Source organism: Dendrobates tinctorius, unplaced genomic scaffold (genome assembly GCF_039654945.1).
Source record: "Dendrobates tinctorius isolate UK_male_01 unplaced genomic scaffold, ASM3965494v1 ptg000029l, whole genome shotgun sequence".
NCBI lineage: Eukaryota > Metazoa > Chordata > Amphibia > Anura > Dendrobatidae > Dendrobates > Dendrobates tinctorius.
The window spans coordinates 37,653,951-37,675,612 of record NW_027361697.1 but is presented as its reverse complement, the minus strand read 5'-3'; the positions used below and the strand labels follow the sequence as shown (position 1 = coordinate 37,675,612).

Below are 21,662 nucleotides of genomic sequence, written 5' to 3'. Positions count from 1 at the left end.
GCAGAACTAATGGTTCTCATGTTCTGACTTCGAGGAGACTCCATGGCAGATTATGATATATATCATAAGTAAAAACAAAGTTGCCGCACTCCTCAGGAAATAAAACAACTTTTTTTTTTTAATTTTTCAGATGAACCTGTCTGTTTTTTTTGTTTTTTTTTGTTTTTTTTATTATATAAACCTCGTCATGTTGTCCCCGATTTCTGATGTATTGCAAAGTTTCTTTTCTTCACTTGTATATTGATTTGTGAACAATATTGAAACGGTGGTTACTTTCAAGTAGAAAATTGTCATTATTTCCCAGCAGAGGGTCCATAGATGAGGGGCTTCCATCGGGTAATAAGATTAGGATTTATTGCATTATGCAGGAGTTAAAATCTCTTATCTCCATGTCACATTGTGACTTATTGATTGTAATAGTGCACACATATGGTGGAGTTGAACACATATCCACTCTCTTCATTGTTGGAAGAGCTGAAGAAGATGAGTACTTCTGAGGTTTCTTTTTCTTTTTTACCACAAGCAAGCCAATATGCACTGAAAAATTATCGATGGAAAACCCCTGTAAGCTGTAAGGTAACTTTAGGTTTAGACAAAGCAATTACACATGATGAAAACCTGACGTACACCAACTTAGCTGAAACGGTATGAATTGAATAATTCTACGTGAGAATGCAGAAAAGTAGACTATACATTTTTAACACTCCTGTTCACTTTTAGGCCTGTAATGAATTTACAACACACGTGATGAATCTGCTGCGGGAGCAGAGCCGGACCAGACCCATCTCCCCCAAAGAGATTGAACGCATGGTCGGAATTATCCACAGAAAGTTTAGTTCTATCCAGATGCAGCTCAAGCAAAGCACATGTGAAGCCGTCATGATCTTGCGGTCCCGCTTTTTAGATGCACGGTAAGACCACAGTAGATAAAGTCCTGATATTCATTATACTGCATTATCATGTTCTACATTTCTGATATGGGATGCAGTGTGACCACCTTGGTTCCTGTGGTCTCCAATCTGCGAACCTGGAAACTGAGGCCTTCTGTCACATACTATGTAGACTTTTACTCTTGGAAAGTATCGGTTCCCCTTGTGGTGATCTTACTCGTATACAAAGTCTTCTAGGCAATGCTCCTTGTGAATGATATGCTAATAGGTCTTGCTCCAAAAGGAAGAAACTGGTCTCGTGTCACCTATCCAATGTATCTTCTGGAAAGTTGAAAAGTTTCCTCTTACCAAAGCTGGCAATATATCCAAGCTTTAATTGTAGCCGTTTAACAGACTAGAGGTGGCCCAGTTGCTATCATGAAATACAGATCAGTTTTGCATCCTTCTGAGCAGAATTTATGGTCAATTCATTTCCAATTCCAATATTTTGACTGCTTTTATCATATACAGTATGTAAAATTGAAGCCTTCTGTTTAACCGTATTTTGTGGAAATGTGGTCAAGTTCAGAGAACAAATCCCCAAAACAGAGACCTAGCTAGGCTTTTGATTTGAGAAAGGGGTGAAACTTCTGAATGGGCCTCTAACCAGGTAACCTTCATTACAACTATGGTGGCGCTCCGTAATGGTGGATGTAGGAGAACCTCAGCAGTTGACCGCAATGTTACTAATAAAAATCTCTGTACAAAGACCAACACTGATATTACTGTCATGTGATGACCATATTGTGGTAAATACCAATCCTGCATAACGTGAGATTACAGCATAGTTACAGATAGTGAATTACAGCTGACGTTCTTTCTGATAGAATCAACCACTTTTCCATCTGGCCCAGATCGACATTACCACTTCTTCCAGCCAGGACTCTGCTGCAGAAATTACAACAGTGACACATGTGACTTCTACAGTAATAATTCAGGCACCATCTATTCCCAACCTGCACAAACTCCTTATCCTTCTAGTAGCCCAATACTGAGTTGCTGCTGCCATATGTGTCCCTATTTCTTAACCTACTGTGTGGTAATGTGCGCCTTTTAGATGGTAAAACAGGTGGTAAAATAAACCTCTAGAATATATTAATGCCCTGGGCCCTAGAAAACAGTGCTAATTTTTCCCCCTAGAAAGTAATAATGCCTTCTGTGTACCCCTTTGACAGTCACAATAACCAAAGTGCCCCAATATAAATAAGTGCCCACTTAATGTTTAACAATGGCTTCCCCCCTTCTGTACAGCTCCCTTCTCCCCTATACACAGTATAATGCACTCACACTGTGTACTGACTGTCAATGATGACACCAGAGAGATCACGCAGAATCAATAATACGTTAGCGGGATCACGTGGTGAGGTTTCCCCACTTGTACCAATGTGACATGCACCCCCTGGAGATGACATTACGCACCCCCTGGAGACACGCAAGGTCGGTTGGGTAGTTTTACACAAACTCCCCTGTTCACACGGGCCCAAGAAGGTACGGGGAGTGAGATGTGGCCCACGCGCTCACTGACGTGGCACGACATTTGCCCACAACTCTGACAGGCAGAGAGGCACCTTTCACTTGCGCCAGTGAAACAGAACCATATCATCCCGGTAGGACTGCCATCAGTTCGATGTTCGATATACACCAGGTCTGTTAACCGCGTTATATTGGGCCAAAAACCAGTCCCGATTAGTATGGAAAATTAAATCGAGAAACTGACGTGTGGATTCGTTGATCGAGCTAAAAGGGGGGTCTTCCTGTAGTAGCTGGAATTAGCTGTGTGTGTTAGGGGTGAATTCTGACTTTGCAGCTGATAGGCGGGCTCACCTGCGGAGTGAGGTGTCTTCTTACAGCTACACATGCTTACAGGACGAAATAAAGCTGCAATTACATCCCCCCATTCTTCACACTGACCCCTTAGTAGCCCCCAAACTGTTTGGTGGCCCTCTCACTGTACAAAGACCCCACAATAGTTCTCACACTGTATGATGGCCCCCTAACTGTAATCCCCACACTGTATGGTGCCCCCCTAAATAGCCTCCATATAGTATAATACACCCCACAATCCCCCATATAGTATACTGCAGTCCTCATAGACCTCTATAGTACAAAGCATTCCCCATAGGCCTCCATATAGTGTAATACACTCCTCGTTAAAAAAAAAAAAAAAATGCTCACCATGTAAGACGTAGAGGGGGAATGATGGGAGAGGACTCCCTATCTCATCATTGCTTCCAGCTGATACAATGGAACTGGCTCAAGGGCCCCGGGTGGCATTGCAGGGAGATCGAGTCTCCCTGCTCTGCCGCAGAGTGTAACTGGGCATGCTTATACAGTTACAGTAGCGTAGCTCCGGTTGGCTCATCAGAGTGCGGTGCCCACCATTTAAAAATCACAAATCACACAAGACAGGTTAAAATATAGTGTCATGATTATATATGTAGAAACAAAAGTTATGGAACGCCTCATTGAGCCGACCAAAGCAATTGTTAGCAATGACAATCAGTAAGGTGAAACAGAAGATGGGAAAGCAATTGTTAGGCCTGGATCACACTTCCGTTTTTTAAAATCTGCCTAAATCCGTCGTTTTCCGTTAAACGGATCCGCCATTTTTTTTGAGGATCCATTTTTTTGTCCCATAGACTCCTATTAGCGGCTACCGCGGATCCGTCAAAAAAACGGGATCCGTTTGCGGCAAAACAGAAACGGATCCGTTTTTTCACACTTTGACAGATGCATGCGGATGCCAAAAAACGGATGTGTGAAACAGGGCTAATTAGCAATGACTATCAGTAAGGTGAAACAGAAGATGGGCTGAATATGTGAAAACAATGATACAGATGGAATCAATAAGCTATGTATTGTGCAAGCCTAATAAATTAGTAAAATTAATTTATGAAAAAGGAGAGAAGGCTAAAAAATTAAAGGCATAAGCTGATTTACAGACCTGGTTGCAATGTAGTGCTCATCTTTTCTCCCGCCTCTCTCCACAAACGCTCCATTGTTCCATATTTGTTTTTGTTTATTTTGCTTTGCAAGCACAAAAACATGGGGAGAATGAAGGGCTGTTGCTGACTCCATTGGGTTTCAGTCTGAATCATATCCTATGTTTTTGGGGTTTTTTTCAACACAATTGAGGCATATGGCGCTTGCTGTAAGAAAACATTTTCTGCTACAAAAGGAGACAAAGGGGATTTGTCACACCATTTTTCGAGTATCAGGTGCCGGCACCACCATCAGGGGCTTATTTACAGCATTCTTTAATGCTGTAGATAAGCCCCGATGTAACCTGAAAGATAAGAAAAATGAGTTATATTATACTCACCCTGGGGCGGTTTTGGGCCGATGGATGTCTGTGTCCGGTCCGGTGCCTCCCATCTTCTAATGGTGATGTCCTCTTCTTTGCAGCCTTTCGTGGTGTCCCTTTAACTGGATCCTAGGATCCTATTGCCATTCACTTCTAATGTTGTGAATACAGGGGGGGAAAAACTGCATGTCCTACAATGGATATGTTGGGCATGTGGTGGTCTGTGAACACTTCTGAGGTGTGTTGGTGTAAATGCTCCTTATGTATGACTTGGATGAGTATTAAAAGACAAGTGAGCTGCCATAGTTGGACTCGTCAGTCAATTTTTCAGAAGTCTTTCTGCATGTGGAAGACCTGTGCAAAGCAATTAGTGATCATCACTCTGCATTTTTACTGCCTATGTTTTAACAGTGGTCTTACTTTGTTTTTTTCTTTCTGATAGACGGAAGAGAAGAAACTTCAACAAGCAAGCTACAGAAATTTTGAACGAGTATTTCTATTCACACCTCAGCAACCCATACCCCAGTGAAGAGGCCAAAGAGGAGCTAGCCAAGAAGTGTGGCATCACCGTATCACAGGTAGAGCATGTCTGCATGCCTTCTACAGCATTTCTTAGTCCCTATGACGCTTGGCATTACTATTCCTCGAAGTCCTACGACATGTAGTGGATTATGTCCTACACATTGCCTGATAAGCCCGTTGGAGAGCACATTCAAGCTTATAGATGGAGCTAGTCTAATCACAAAGCCCAGAGTCTCATTAAGACCAGTTCATAGTATTGGTTGAGTGTTGTAGTCCATTAAAAATAAGTGCCCAATGATCTTAATCATGCTATATGGCGTTTCATTATCTTTCAGTGGACAAGTATATGGCTGCTTATTTACTCCATGGTGGCACGACAGTGAAAATGGCCAGTTACCCTGCGAGCACCCTACCCACTAGCGTTAGGTTTCCAATAATTCTATTCTAAACAGTGACCCTCACAACCTATTGTCTTATTAGAAAACCATACTCAGTGTATCAACTTTAAAGGAAATCTGTCCCCCCATAGGCCCCATTTTCAGCCTATAAGATGCAGCCACAGCCATCAGGGGCTTATCTGCAGCATTCTGTAATGCTGTAGATGAGCCCCTGATGTAACCTAAAAGATAAGAAAAACGAGTTAGATTATACTCACCCAGGGGCGGGTGCGGTGGGTGTCGCCGTCCGGTCCGGAGCCTCCCATCTTCTAGAGATGACGTCCTCCTCCTTGCTTCATGCTGCGCCCCTGCGCAGGCGTACTTTCTCTGCCCTGTTGAGGGCAGAGTAAAGTACTTCAGTGCGCAGGTGCCGGGGAAGGTCAGAAAGGTCCGGCGCCTGTGACAGACTCCCTTTAACATTTTTTTCCTATATTACCGAAAGTCTTAAAGGGGTTCTTCATTTTTAATATTTGGTTAACAATGGCTACATTGGCTTTACTCACCAGCTTCTGCTCCAGTGCTGCCTCTTCACTGCTCCCCTGTTCTTTGTTAGCACAGCTGTAGCAGTGCCATCACATTTGCATTGTGACCGCTGCAGCTAATCACAGAGCTCAGTGGTCTTGTCCTGTCTATTTCAGCATCACTGCTGAGCAAATGATTGGCTGCAGCAGTCACATGTAGACAAGACTGCATCGCTGCAGCTGTGTCGGCAAAGACTGGGGGAGCAACTGCACCGCAGCACTAGAGCTGCGGTCTGTGACTAAAGATCACTTAGATGTCCAAAGTCCTGTCCTGTTAAAAACTTCAGAGTTGTAAAAAATAAAAAAAATGGACAATCCCTTAAAGTGTACTGTTGATTGGTGAAAGTTGGGATTCCTGGTACCCCCACGATCACTGAAACCAAAGGGCTGAGCAAGTGCACTAGAGCATGATGATAATTTTTATTTCTATAGCGCCGACATATTCCGCAGCACTTTACATTTCAGAGGGGACTTGTACAGACGATAGACATTACAGCATAACAATAATCACATAGATCATAACAGATACCAAGAGGAATGAGGGCCCTGCTCACAAGCTTACAGTCTGAGATCTGATGATCGGTCTATGGGCTCCATACAAAGTCTGTAGGTCTGAACATTGCTGTGCACACACACTCATGCCTCTGCCCCTGCTTTGCTAGATCAGTGGGGATCTCAGGACTCCACACTGATCAACAAGCCTTAAAAACGGTACAATCAATCTAATTCCTAAAAATTTGGGTGCATGGCTAATTCAATGTGCCGCTAAGTGACGGACAATGTATATACTGTACGTGTGTTAAACTTTACAAACTTCTCCCTGTAAACTGGTCTCCCTGTTTCTGTCGCACAAACTGCAGGTATCAAACTGGTTTGGAAATAAACGAATCCGCTACAAGAAGAACATAGGTAAATTTCAAGAGGAAGCCAATATATATGCTGCCAAAACAGCTGTGACTGCTACCAATGTGTCAGTTCACGGAAGTCAAGCCAATTCGCCCTCAACTCCCAGTTCTGCTGGTTAGTTTATGTTTTTTTGTTTTCTTTTCTTTTTTCTTTCTTTTTTTTTTTTCCTTTTTGTTTGTTGCTATTTCAGTTTTCTCTTTTACCTCCAACCTTTCATTACTATAGACTTTTTGTCCACTTTGTTCTCTCCCCATCTTGTCTCGATGCCATCGCCGTCCTCGTCTTCCCTTCTGTCTCGTTTGTGCCCTTACTCTTTGCTCTTCTATATTGTCTCTCTTCCCTGGTTTTGTTTTGCTTTCCCTTGCTTATTTTCTAGATTAGCTTCCCGCTGTCTGTGTTCAGATATTACCATATTCTCTAATGTCTTTTTCACACCTATAATTACCTCAGTAATATTGGGATTTGAGTTATTAAAGCCTCTTGAAATAGCCTGCAGCAGCTGCCATTTTGTGCTCTTTTTCTACTATTAAACATCATAACTTGTACTTTTTTACTTTTATTTGTGGCCTTTATGAAATGGCTGGTCTACCGTCTTGACAGAGTGGCTTGCCCATATTACCTATATAACAAAGGGTTGAAATTATAAAAGGGATAACCCCATGAACCACAATGTCGATGCGTTACATTTTTTGCAATTGTCCTGAAGTTTCTTCATGATTGTAGGACCATCAAGACCTTACTCAAACTTTGCGGCCTTCTTTACTCTTGATTTGTAATATGCTTTCTGATTTGATCATTTCATTTTTGTAATTGGCTCATATATTGTAATATATTCAAGATTTGTGTTGTCCATCAACAGGACCAGACCAATTTGTACTGTAGACTTTTATGGGTGTTTTTTATTTTAAAATTAAAGGTAATGAAGTCTGGTTTCGTAATCACAACCAAAGCGTAAAAACCAAAAACTTGCCTTCTGTAGATCAATCATTTTTCCTCCGTTACCAATGTATATAAAATGGGAGGCTTAAGGAAAAAAGATGCCTAAGAGGTGTCTTTGCTTGGTCAGCAGTAGGGCAGCCTAAGCTTTATTCAGTCCCTCCCTAAGGTGGAGAACCAAAGCTTTCTTAAAGACAGAATGGGTCACCACGTCCCTGCTCTTCGTTGTGTCAAAAATATTTCTGCACCAAACTATTTGCTGCACTATATGAATGCTACCCATTATGCAATTTAATGGCCGCTCTACACTTACCAGACCCGTTGTCTGATCATAACCTTAGTCACCCTGTACGGAGTGTTAATTCCTCGAAGGCGCCTTTATTGAATTTAAGAGAGCCAAGCGTGAAGGGTGATCTTACCAAATCCTTCAATAATACGATCATTATTTTGGCACCAACTCCAATGGAATGATCTGTATAATTTATTGCTACAGGCTGTGCAATAATTAGATCTCTGTAGTTGATCACTTGTTGATGTCATCATTAAGTCATTTGGCTAATGAAATCTCCAGGAATTGATTCTGGGATAGTTGGCAAGTCTCCAGAAAAGAGATTAAGGATTGAACTATGGGGAATTGAGCAATACACGGATAGAGGTTAGGAATGATAGACGAAGAGCGTTGGTGATTGGGGCAGCAGCATGGAATAAAATGGATCATAACACAGAGGCGATATGAGAAAATTAGATCGTGGTAGGGGCTTTGTTCCTGTCCATGTATGCAAAGTTCCACTTTTTTCTTTCTTATGATTTTTTTGTTTGCATACTTTATGGGTTTGATCTAATCATTTGTTTTGTCAATTTGCATCAAGTAACCATCCGATATGGTATGATGTTTCTTTCATTCCCTATGTGATCATTAATTTTCATTTTTATAGATTGTATAAATATTTGTCTTATTGATAAACTATAACGATATATGGTTAGTGTTACATTTTATGCAGCTTTGTTCTCTGAAGTCCCACCAACACTAAAGGTGGGCAGCACTCGGTCACCCATTCTTTGTGTACTCGTAAAGCATTGGCACTGATGCATTTCAGGCCACGATCCATGCGTGTTGCAGAAATGAACAACTGAAGCCCAAACCTGTCTGATGCCTAAAATTTGGCTGAGTGTGGAAAAAAAAAATTGAGTTTTAGGGGAATATAGAAACCAGCTGAAGATATGGAGTTCACTTGACCATTTTTGTATTTCTGGAGGACACTAATGGACCATGTGGTCTCTTCTCCATTTGTTACCTTCTGACTTCATTATAGACAATGGTCTAAACGGATCAGCAAATCTTGTGATCTGTTTGAGTCTCCGTTTTCAGGCTCACACTTGTCTAACATTACCCCAGAAACTAAGTTATCACTCCATGGCCAACATTACCTATGTGCAAATTTCTAGTAACCACTTCCATATCCTTTTATTAAACCCTATCCAATCTTATGGGGGCCTTTATTTATTTTTTTGGAGCCTCAATATCCTCTCTGACCCCCATAAATCGCAGGTAGCCTCCAGTTCTTTCTGTAAGCAGTCTTTCTCTGCGTCGGGCAGTATTTAACTTTACGGGCACATTTCGTGCCTTCATTTCTTTTTGAGGAATAAACATATGCTGTTGGCAATATGCAGTTCTGTTTGTTAGCTGGATGACAGGTATATGGTACTTTAATAAACATAAAGTGAAATTCCCTTCCCTGAAAGCGCTTACATTGCAATTAGGAGTATAGGGAAATAAAAGAAACAGGAGGCATGTATTTAAATACACATTTCTGTTTCACATAAGCCAGCCTGTGCGAGAAGCATTTCATCGCTATTGGCAGCGATATTGTGAGGACAGAGCACTCAGAAGTTGTACATCTGACTAACGCGTTGACATAAGATAAGGAGAAGAGGAGACCACAGTATAGTCTACAGGAAGAGGACGGGAGGAGATGGCCGCGGTGAAATAAGACACGCTGGTAAAGGGGAATGTGCCATCAGAAAATGGCTTATGTAAATTGTGGTTTTGTTATATTTTCAGTACTCTAAAGGAATAATGTATTAATTGATAAAAATAAACTAGTAACACTTTTCTGTGTTTTTAATGCAAAGTGAACAAAGTAGAAATCTAAATCAACTCCATATTTGATGTGAACACCTTTGTTTTAGCTAGAAAAATGGTTTCTGTTTTTAAGCCACACTTGACCAAAGTCTGTGATTTTTAAAGATGTCCTTTCACCAAATTTTTCATGTTGAACTAAACATATATGCAATAGTGACTGCCAGGGCTGTGGAGTCGGTAAGCCAAACCTCCAACTCCGACTCCTCAAATTCCATGACACAGACTCCACCAAAATGGGCTCCGACTCCATGACTCCGACTCCACAGCCCTGGTAGGGCTCTAGAGTGGTTAAGCCAAACCTCGGACTCCTCAATTTCCATGACACCGACTCCACCAAAATGGGCTCCGACTCTGACTCCACAGCCCTGGTGACTGCAGAAAAAAAAAAAAAAAATATATATATATATATATATATATACATATACAGTGCCTACAAGTAGTATGCAACTCCCTGCAGATTTAGCAGGTTTACACATTCGGAATTAACTTGGCATTGTGACATTTGGACTGTAGATCGGCCTGGAAGTGTGAAATGCACTGCAGCAAAAAAGAATGTTATTTCTTTGTTTAATTTTTTTTTAAATTGTGAAAAGTTTATTCAGAGGGTCATTTATTATTCAACCCCTCAAACCACCAGAATTCTGTTTGGTTCCCCTAAAGTATTAAGAAGTATTTCAGGCACAAAGAACAATGAGCTTCACATGTTTGGATTAATTATCTCTTTTTCCAGCCTTTTCTGACTATTTAAGACCCTCCCCAAACTTGTGAACAGCACTCATACATGGTCAACATGGGAAAGCATTCCAAGGCCATCAGAGACAAGATCGTGGAGGGTCACAAGGCTGGCAAGGGGTACAAAACCCTTTCCAAGGAGTTGGGCCTACCTGTCTCCACTGTTGGGAGCATCATCCGGAAGTGGAAGGCTTAAGGAACTACTGTTAGCCTTCCACGGCCTGGACAGCCTTTGAAAGTTTCCTCCCGTGCCGAGGCCAGGCTTGTCCGAAGAGTCAAGGCTAACCCAAGGACAACAAGGAAGGAGCTCCGGGAAGATCTCATGGCAGTGGGGACATTGGTTTCAGTCAATACCATAAGTAACGTACTCCACCGCAATGGTCTCCGTTCCAGACGAGCCCGTAAGGTACCTTTACTTTCAAAGCGTCATGTCAAGGCTCGTCTTCAGTTTGCTCATGATCACTTGGAGGACTCTGAGACAGACTGGTTCAAGGTTCTCTGGTCTGATGAGACCAAGATCGAGATCTTTGGTGCCAACCACACACGTGACGTTTGGAGACTGGATGGCACTGCATACGACCCCAAGAATACCATCCCTACAGTCAAGCATGGTGGTGGCAGCATCATGCTGTGGGGCTGTTTCTCAGCCAAGGGGCCTGGCCATCTGGTCCGCATCCATGGGAAGATGGATAGCACGGCCTACCTGGAGATTTTGGCCAAGAACCTCCGCTCCTCCATCAAGGATCTTAAGATGGGGCGTCATTTCATCTCCCAACAAGACAACGACCCAAAGCACACAGCCAAGAAAACCAAGGCCTGGTTCAAGAGGCAAAAAATCAAGGTGTTGGAGTGGCCTAGTCAGTCTCCTGACCTTAACCCAATTGAAAACTTGTGGAAGGAGCTCAAGATTAAAGTCCACATGAGACACCCAAAGAACCTAGATAACTTGGAGAATATCTGCATGGAGGAGTGGGCCAAGATAACTCCAGAGACCTGTGCCGGCCTGATCAGGTCTTATAAAAGACGATTATTAGCTGTAATTGCAAACAAGGGTTATTCCACAAAATATTAAACCTAGGGGTTGAATAATAATTGACCCACACTTGTATGTTTAAAATTTATTAAAATTTAACTGAGCAACATAACTTTTTGGTTTGTAAGATTTATGCATTTGTTAATAAATCCTGCTCTTGTGTGAAGTTTGAAGGCTCCAACTTATTTGCATCTTATCAAACCTGCTAAATCTGCAGGGGGTTGAATACTACTTGTAGGCACTGTGTGTGTGTGTGTGTGTGTGTGTGTGTGTGTGTGTGTGTGTATATATATATATATATATATATATATATATATATATATATATATATATATATATATATATATATATATATATATATATATATAATATTATTTTTTTTTATTCTCTCTGTTATGGAGACATTAGCATTTAAAGTATTTGGCACCTAATAAGTTAAGATCAGTTGGGTGTTATCAGAGTTTTCACTGGGGACGTGCCCTTCTCCCTATAGGTTATTGTCTGATTACACCCACTTGGACTTAACAAGCGTTAACTCATTAGGTGTCAAATATTTTGAATGCTAATATCTACGCAATGTAGAGATGAAATAAAAAAACAAAAAAATTTATTCCACTCTGTAGCCACGATCACATCCTGTGTCCAGCTCAACGTGAAAAAATTAACGAAAGGTCCTCTTTTAAGGAATACAGCCAAGTGTATGTGCAACTAATTATACCATATAATTTTCTTATGTAAATTGAAACACGGCCATTAATTGAAACAGATACCACCGTGTAGGAGGCTTATCACTGGGTAGCCAATCTCTGCTACTATGGTGAGGTTGTACAATTGGTGAAGGATAGGAGTAGTAGTCTGCACAGCTGTGCTAGATTCCAGAAATCCGGGGGACTTGATGGATTAGATCATGCGGTTTATTCTCAACGCGCTTCGAATTTGAACCAACGTCTTCATCAAGAGAACCACAAGTGTGTTGAGAATGAACCTCATGATCTAATCCTTTATCGCATCCTCCGGATTTCTTGACTAGCATAGCTGTGCAGACTACTATTCCTATCCTCCACCGATTATTTTACATCATGGGAATTTCCGAACTGAGGGGGCGTACTGCAGCAGCTCACACATGGATTCCTAAGTTGTGAATAAAACATCTCCGAAAGGTGAGCAATTCCTATACCTCTCACCACCTAGACCAGTTTCTCCACCAAGTCCATGTTGCTCTTCGTATCACCCCCACTTTGAAGTTGCGGGAGACCGTTTCATGTCGCAGGTTATACATCATAGCAAGACTAAGCACAGCAACATGACAAAAGGTAGTTATATTGCATAAGAAAAGTTTCTCCCAGGCAAAGATTTCAAAGCCTTACATGTAAAGCGCCATGGACTAAATGGCGCTATAACAATAAATAATAATAATAAAGCCTGCCTGAGGTTTCAAAATATGCTGTTGAGGCTCTTTTGAAGAACCACCATGAAATTGTCAACGTTGAAGACGTAGTCAGCCAAGGAAACTTGGTCCTACAGATGAAAGATGCATCATCATACTTCACTTCATAAGATCTCCAGCAGTGCCATCAGCTCAGAACTAGCAGTAGCTAGAATTAGTGCATATATATGTGTGTATTTATTACACTTTGTAAGAGTAATAGAGGACAATGTAACGCAATAAAGCTTTCTTAAAGCTTGTGTGTATTAGTAGGGTATATGCACACCATTTTCACATGCTCTGTTGAATATTATTGCTTTGTTCCATCATATCGGACTAGGGATCTGTGTTTGAACACGTTTTGAGTTTTCCATGTTACTCCCTTTTATGTTGGTTTCTGCATGGTACTACATTCCCTTCCACATTCCAATACATGCTAGAGTTGACACATCTTCCTAAAATCAGACTAAATGTTATGCATTGACTTGATAATCCGATCTTGAGATCTATCCCGTTGAAGATATTTTATATTAACTGATAAAGTAAAAAACTGTAAAACTAGGAAATCCAAAGGAGATGGAAGAAGTTTTCTTTCCAGGATGGGACATATTAGTCGCGACCATTGCCTACATAGCTTTGATTTTTTACATCACAAGGTCTTTGACACATGATATGTTTTTGAATAAAACTTTACAGAACTCCAGTGATGAAAGTCAGTAGAATAAAGACCCGCTAGAGTTTTCCAACAATAAGATATGAAAGGACTATTCCTTTTACTGTCACATGCATCAGCCAATGACTCAAAATCCTTTATTAATGCAGCACTCTCCAACGTTAAGTTTTGCCACCTGGAGATGTAAGATGAGAGACCCATCTGAAGAAAAAAGAGAAATAACTCATAGGTGTGTAACGTTTGAAGAGAGAGGTCCAGTCACTTTTCATATCATATTCTCTTGTTTATATTTGTAGCACACATCCCTTAAGAAGTTTAGGAAGTTATTGGTTGTTCCTAACCAGGTACCACCAATCTAGATAAGTGCATTAATTGTAAATTAAGTGATTGTAGATATTAGCCCTAGTATGATCCTCCAAGATCTGAACCTCCTACCTGGCAACAATGATGAAGAACAATTGCCACAATTGAAAATTTATAGTCTACGATCTTTCACCCTCTTAAGTTCACTTTTTTTAGCTATTGAAAAGTCATCCCAACCCATTGATTTTGGCTGAACTTGATGACTTTGATCCCCAAGGAAAGAAGGCTTGGGCATGATGAATTAGAATTAGTGATGAGCGAGTATACTCGTTACTCAAGTTTTCCGAGCATGCTTGGGTGTCCTCCGAGTATCTTGGGCGTGCTCGCAGATTGTTTGGGTCTCCGAAGCTGCATGATTTGCAGCTGCTAGACAGCCTGAATACATGTGAGGATTCCCTAACAAACAGGCAATCCCTGCATGTGTTCAGGCTGTCTAGCAGCCGCAAATCATGCAGCTGCGGAGACCAACATAATCTACAAGGACGTCCAAGATACTCGGGGAACATACGAGCCTGCTCGGAAAACTCGAGCACACTCGCTCATCACTAATTATAATGCCTGATACTTTTGTTTTCAGAGGAGATCCTTTTTTTACCATTCCTTTTCTACTTGGTACATTACTCAGATTTTTTTTTTACCTCTACTTTTTATTTTGTCTCACATATCTCTGAATGAGATGTGGATCATGTGACTCCATTTCCTCTACTTTTTTCATTCAAGGTCATGTTCTGTACATCTGGCACTTGGACTTGGCTGCTTTATTCCCTTTCCCCTTGTATATATCAGCATTCATGCTAAGTCCATGGTCAGGATGCGGCTGTGGTTGTCACCGTGCATGTGTAGCACTAAGACACTGCACATGCGCTGAGACTATAAGTGATTGAGCCCAGATGTCACATAGACCCAAGATGATCACAGTGGGGTATTGGGTGGGTGCTAGAGATAAGTGGAGGCCAGTCACAATATGTTATTGACAGTTAAGTTCAGGGCTCGTAAACCAACTCAAGCACGCAGGGAAATCAAAACGGGTGAGCCAGATGGATGAAGATGAGATAGAAACAGAAAAATCTATGTAATTTTGAGTGAAATATCTTTTTATAATTAGTACTTTGAATGTACCTGCCAGGTTTGCACGCTTGAACTCTCGGACAACCCTTTTAAGGGTGTTGTGCATTTCTGTTCATTTTTGCATTGATAGTGAGCCACTTGTATACACTAGATGAGACGGCTGTCAAGGCAGCCATTGGATGCCCGGCCGGTATCATGAAGGGGTCCTAAATGATCAATAGGTTATTTGTACGATACTTGCCAGGCATTCGACTGTTGCTTCGAGAACTGTCTGGTCCACCTTGTATCAGCTTGTCTCAAAGCCTGGTTTGGAAATACGTGGCTCTTCATAACCCACTTTCTGTGCATTGTTTTTATAACCCGTTTAGATTAAAAAGAAAAAAAAACTTCTAAAAATGGCAATTATTGATGTCCTTCATGCAGGAGCATTTATATTTTTTATATTTTTTCTTTCAATATAATGTACATCCACATTACCTCTTCATTTTGAAAATACAGCATTTGTACTTCTAGTTCTTGTTGACCTTCTGCTGTGTGATGCTATGAAGTAACCACGGGTCGCTCCTAGAGAGCTAGGGTAGGATGAACATGTCTCGCCCGTGTCTCTCCTAATTTACACTGACTGTAGGTCACAGACGGTTCACGTAAAGCCATGTGGTCAACCAGTCTCCAGCTGCACACATTGCTCGCTAACCCTGCAGTTAAATGCTTCTCTGTATGCCAATGACAAGCTAAGGGCTGATATCCTTGAAATTGCTGGTTTTGTATTGTGTTTCATTCAGGAAGCAAACAGACGGAACGCGGGGCACTGGCACCACAAAACAAAATGCAGTTCCTGTCACCACAGAACCTCGGTTAGTACGCATGGTCCTCCGGACGCGTGCACGTGACTTTGGCTATAGTCTTGTGGTTGGTTTGTGGTATAAATTATTGGTTGGTGTTATATTTTTTTTTTTATTTTTTTTTTTAGATGCTTGTTATCAGTTTGCTCTTTCCATCCATTTATCTTGGTCCATTCTTCAGCCTTGGTATTAGGAGGATACCCATCTATGGTGGGCCTGTATGGTTAGGAATAAAACAAGTCTACGTAGTCATGCTCGCCCACAGACTCCATAATTGTCACTGCCAATTTTACCTTTGTGTGGGCAGTAATAATATATAATCAAAGTGTAAGATTTTACCAACCATACTGTAGTATTTGTGCTGTGACTGCACGACAGATCCAAAAATTTACCACAGCAATGTGCTACAACCAGCGTGCAACACTGTACAAGTCCTGTCTATATGAACAGTGCACATGTACAGTGGCTAGTAAAAGAATTAATACCGTATTTACAGCCACTGTACTGCTTTTTAGAACATATATTTTGAAGTAAATATGTAGATAGATATATCTAGCCATATGTATATATGTACGTGTGTATGTATATATTATCATATATTGTTGTGTGTGTGTGTGTGTGTGTGTGTATATGTATGTATATATATATAATATGTGTGTGTATATGTGTGTGTGTGTGTATGTATATATGTATGTGTATATATATGTATGTGTGTATATATATATATATATATATATATATATATATATATATATATATATATATATATATATATGTGTGTATATGTAAAAAAATAGGCAGCACTCAAATTAAATGTGAAAAAAAGTGGATACGTTACTGATCCTCAAGTGGCAACGTTTCAACGGTGACCCGTCTTTATCAAGCCTGATAAAGACGGGTCACCGTTGAAACGTTGCCACTTGAGGATCAGTAAAGTATCCACTTTTTTTCACATTTAATTTGAGTGCTGCCTATTTTTTTACTTTTGTTAATTTGGCTGTTTGGACACTGCTGAATAGGTTTTGCACCAACCATTTAATTTTGGTAGTGCTGCCCTTTTTTTGAGATAGATATATATATATATATATATATATATATATATATATATATATATATATATATATATATATATATATATATATATATATATATTATTATATTTTTTTTTTTTTAAATTGTACTCATTTATATAGCGCCATTAATTTCACAGCACTTTACAGACATTATTGGCACTGTCCCTGATGGGGCTCACAATCAAAATTCCCTACCAGTATGTCTGTGGAGTGTGGGAGGAAACCGTAGAATCCAGAGGAAACCCACACAAACACGGGGAGAACATACAAACTCCTTGCAGATGTTGTCCTTCCTTGGTGGGATTTCAACCCCGAACCCCTGTGCCTTCTGCTAAACCACTGAGATAGAGATATATATAAAGCATTAAAAAAAAAAACAGTGCACCTAGTATTGACCTATAAAAGTAAACATAAGGTTCTAAAATCAGGATAACATCACTGTTTGTCAGAGTTCAGAATTTTCTGCAGATTCCATGGGAATGACCTATTGATCTGATCCATTCTCAATTAGATTGTGAGCTCCATCGGGGACAGCGATGATAATGTGTGCAAACTGTAAAGCGCTGTGGAATATGTTAGTGCTATATGAAAATAAAGATTATTATTATTCAGTGGGTGAGAGTCAGAGGGGTGGAGCTAACAATGTGTCCTATTGCAGAGAGGGGAGGCTCCTGCTGCAGACAGCATTATGCCGATCAGGGGGAAGGACAAACATATAGAAAACTTTTAAATAGTTTTATTTGCAGTATGAGACAAAATAGGATTGAAGGAAAGATTTGAAAAGATTAGTGGAATATTTTTTGTGAATTTCTGTTTAGTGTCCTTTTTAAGTCAGGTTATAAAGGGGCGTATACTTGTGTAAAAGTGTGATCAGCTATAGCTGTGGCACAGAAGAGAGAAAAACTAAATATAATAAAACCATTTTAGTTCTTTTATATATAATTTTTTTTATAGTAAGAGACTGCTGTTTGCCCAGAACAGTTAGGGGTATTTAACATAAAATGCCCGTTCATTCTATGAACAGCATCGCTAACATTTGTCCATTGCTTGTGTTTGGCAGTGCAGCTGATTCATTGAATTGAGGGAGGTTAACATTGAGAACAGTGCCACACCTGGTTGTGTGTGGTATTGCAAGAAACCAGCCATATTTTTATGGTGGACAACCAATTCATTATTTTTCTTTTTGTAAAAAAATCCTTTTTACCCCCCCCCCCCCCCCCAAAAAAAAAAAACCCTTTCAATTGTTTTATTGTGCATATGTAAAAAAAGAAAACAAAACCTTTAAACTTTATCAATTTGGTAATTGTATTGATGTAATCATACAGACACATTCATATAAAGTTATCATCTCGTCAATTTACTGTGAGTGCTGTAGTATTATAGTATCAATACTAAAAGTCAAGCACTGGTGTTGCTATGGTTTTTAAACTACCCCTTTTCCATCCTTTTATACAAAATCCTAAATACAAGTTGAATGTTATATTAATCCTCAAATAACACTGATGTATTACAAGCAAACTTGTGCTGATAGTTTACCAAGTCTTTGCAAGTCCCTATTCCCTACCAAAGGGAATTTACAGGATTAGAAAAATATATGGCTTCAATTGTTCTAAAACAGCGCCACACCTGTCTACAGGTCATGTGAAGCATTACAGCTCGGTCTCATTCACTTCCGTGGCGCTGACCTGCAATACAAAACGCAACCCATGGGTAGATGTGCAGACCAAAAGTTTGGACACACCTTCTCGTTCAGAGTTTTCTTTATTTTCATGACTATGAAAATTGTACATTCACTCTGAAGGCATCAAAACTATAAATTATCACATGAGGAATTATATAATTAACAAAAAAGTGTGAAACAACTGAAAATATGTCTTATATTCTAGGTTCTTCAAAGTAGCCTCCTTTCGCTTTGATTACTGCTTTGCACACTCTTGGCATTCTCTTGATGAGCTTCAAGTGGTAGTCACCGGAAATGGTCTTCCAACAGTCTTGAAGGAGTTCCCAGAGATGCTTAGCACTTGTTGGCCCTTTTGCCTTCACTCTGCGGTCCAGCTCACCCCAAACCATCTCGATTGGGTTCAGGTCTGGTGACTGTGGAGGCCGGGTCATCTGGCGTAGCACCCCATCACTCTCCTTCTTGGTCAAATAGCCCTTACACAGCCTGGAGGGGTGTTTGGGGTCATTGTCCTGTTGAAAAATAAATGATGGTCCAACTAAACATAAACCGGATGGATTAGCATGCTGCTGCAAGATACTGTGGTAGCCATGCTGGTTCAGTATGCCTTCAGTTTTGAATAAATCCCCAACAGTGTCACCAGCAAAGCACCCCCACACCATCTCACCTACTTCTCCATGTGGGAACCAGGCATGTATACTCTATCCGTTCACCTTTTCTGTGTCGCACAAAGACACGGTGGTTAGAACTAAAAATCTCAAATTTGGACTCATCAGACCAAAGCACAGATTTCCACTGGTCTAATGTCCATTCCTTGTGTTCTTTAGCCCAAACAGGTCTCTTCTGCTTGTTGCCTGTCCTTGGCAGCGGTTTCCTAGCAGCTATTTTACCATGAAGGCCTGCTGCACAAAGTCTCCTCTTAACAGTTGTTGAAGAGATGTCTGCTGCTAGAACTCTGTGTGGCATTGACCTGGTCTCTAATCTGAACTGCTGATAACCTGCGATTTCTGAGGCTGGTGACTCGGATGAACTTATCCTCTGCAGCAGAGGAGACTTGGTCTTCCTTTCCTGGGGCGGTCCTAATGTGAGCCAGTTTCTTTGTAGCATTGATGGTTTTTGCCACTGCACTTGGGGACATTTTCAAAGTTTCCCCAATTTTTCGGACTGACTGACCTCCATTTCTTAAAGTAATGATGGCCACTCGGTTTTCTTAGCTGCTTTTTTTCTTGCCATAATACAAATTCTAACAGTCTATTCAGTAGGACTATCACCTGTGTATCCACCAGACTTCTGCACAACACAACTGATGGTCCCAACCCCATTTATAAGGCATGAAATCCCACTTATTAAACCTGACAGGGCACACCTGTGAAGTGAAAACCATTTCCGGTGACTACCTCTTGAAGCTCATCAAGAGTATGCCAGAAGTAATCAGAGCTAAAGGTGGCTACTTTGAAGAACCTAGAATATAAGACATATTTTCAGTTGTTTCACACTTTTTTGTTAATTCTATATTTCCACATGTGTTAATTCATACTTTTGATGCCTTCAGAGTGAATCTACAACTTTCATAGTCATGAAAATAAAGAAAACTCTTTGAATGAGGAGTGTCCAAACTTTTGGTCTGTACTGTATATGGTTTTTGTTATAATCGTATACATCCTTTTTAAAAGGGATTGAGGAGCTTCTTACAGATGGAAGTGCAGCAAAAAGTCAGTCCATATATATTGTATAAGGACATTAGATATCTAGAAACATACAAGTGATGAGCAAACATACTCGGATAAGGTGTTATCTGAGCATGCTCGAAATATATGCTGCATGTCTCGCGGCTAACAAACAGGCAATCCCTGCATGTGTTGCGGCTGTTGAACAGCCACAAGACATGCAGCCGCGGGGACTGGAACATATTATTCTGAGCACGCCAAAGACACTCGGTTAGCACCCGAGGATGCTCAGATAACACCTTACCTGAGCATGTTCACTCATCACTAGTTACTACATTTGGGGCACGTATTGTGTAAATTAAAGAGGTCTTATGTGATTTTAATATTGTTATAATGAGTCATCGATACCTGATTGGTGGTGGTCTAATGTACAGGTAATTTTAAGTGGGGTTATAGAGTTCACAATTTTGTTCTTTTTTTGGATTCTAACACTCACATGCAACTTACATGTAGGCCTCAAAAAAAAATTGTCCACAAAGGTAGACACCCCCTTTAACTACTTAAATGCATTTATTTCTGTATATGCAACTGTTTTGTTAAAGATTTTGCATTGTTGGGTTTCTGTAGGCTTTTTTTTTTTTTTTTTTGCCGCATATTCACTTTAATGTGGTCATAATTCAGCTGAGAGAAGTTAACAAAAAACAAAAAAACAAAACAGAATTATTTCAAAGACTCCATCAGAGTGAGCTTACTGATGGACCCTCAGTTAACTCACTTAATCAAAATAATAGAGGCTCCATACAGCAAACAGGTGCAAAATTTTCAACAAATCCCAATTGCAAAAATTAGATTTTTAGCTCCAAATACATTCATTTAAGTAAAAAATGTGTGCAGTGCTGTAGCCTTTAGATCTTTTTGGCCTTTATTATATTATTTTGTCAGTTGCTAAATTGAATTATTTGATTTAAATTCTAATTTAATAAGATTTTTATACAAGTCTAAACGTCTAATGATTGATTTTTTTTAGTCTCATGACCTGAGACTGGGCAGTATACAGTGTTGGCATGTCTAATTTTTGGACAAACAAAGCCAGACCTGTTCACCTCCATGTGATGCAAATTCAATGAACAAATCCTCCCTACTAACCAACTCAGATCACAAGAATAATAACATCCTCCTCATACTAAACATGGGCTGTCTTCACTTGTTCCATTCTTTCTTAAACCTGCAGATATCTTTTCTCTCCTCCTAATTTTCCCTTTTAATTATTGAATCTTTATCCCTTGTACTAACTCTGTTCAGCCTCCTCATCTGCCTGTCTCACCATATAACTATGCATGTCAGACCTCCTCTCTGGGGTTTGAACTTCCTTCTTTCTTTGATTCAGGTGCCTCACTCTTTCCTTTCCA

General features: G+C 40.3%; 1 protein-coding gene across 7 annotated transcripts in view; it reads left to right on the top strand.

The window, feature by feature from the left end:
• PBX1 (PBX homeobox 1) overlaps window positions 1-21,662 on the top strand; it is a 201,572-nt gene that overhangs the window by 163,468 nt on the left and 16,442 nt on the right. For 3 of the 7 annotated variants that reach the window (XM_073571620.1, XM_073571621.1, XM_073571617.1), the window contains exons 4-7: window positions 721-911; window positions 4,676-4,811; window positions 6,574-6,733; window positions 15,776-15,847. In XM_073571620.1, coding sequence (XP_073427721.1) covers window positions 721-911; window positions 4,676-4,811; window positions 6,574-6,733; window positions 15,776-15,847 — 559 coding nt within the window. The remainder of the gene's footprint in view (window positions 1-720; window positions 912-4,675; window positions 4,812-6,573; window positions 6,734-15,775; window positions 15,848-21,662) is intronic. The other 4 variants (XM_073571623.1, XM_073571619.1, XM_073571618.1 and 1 more) reach the window with 2 other exon arrangements.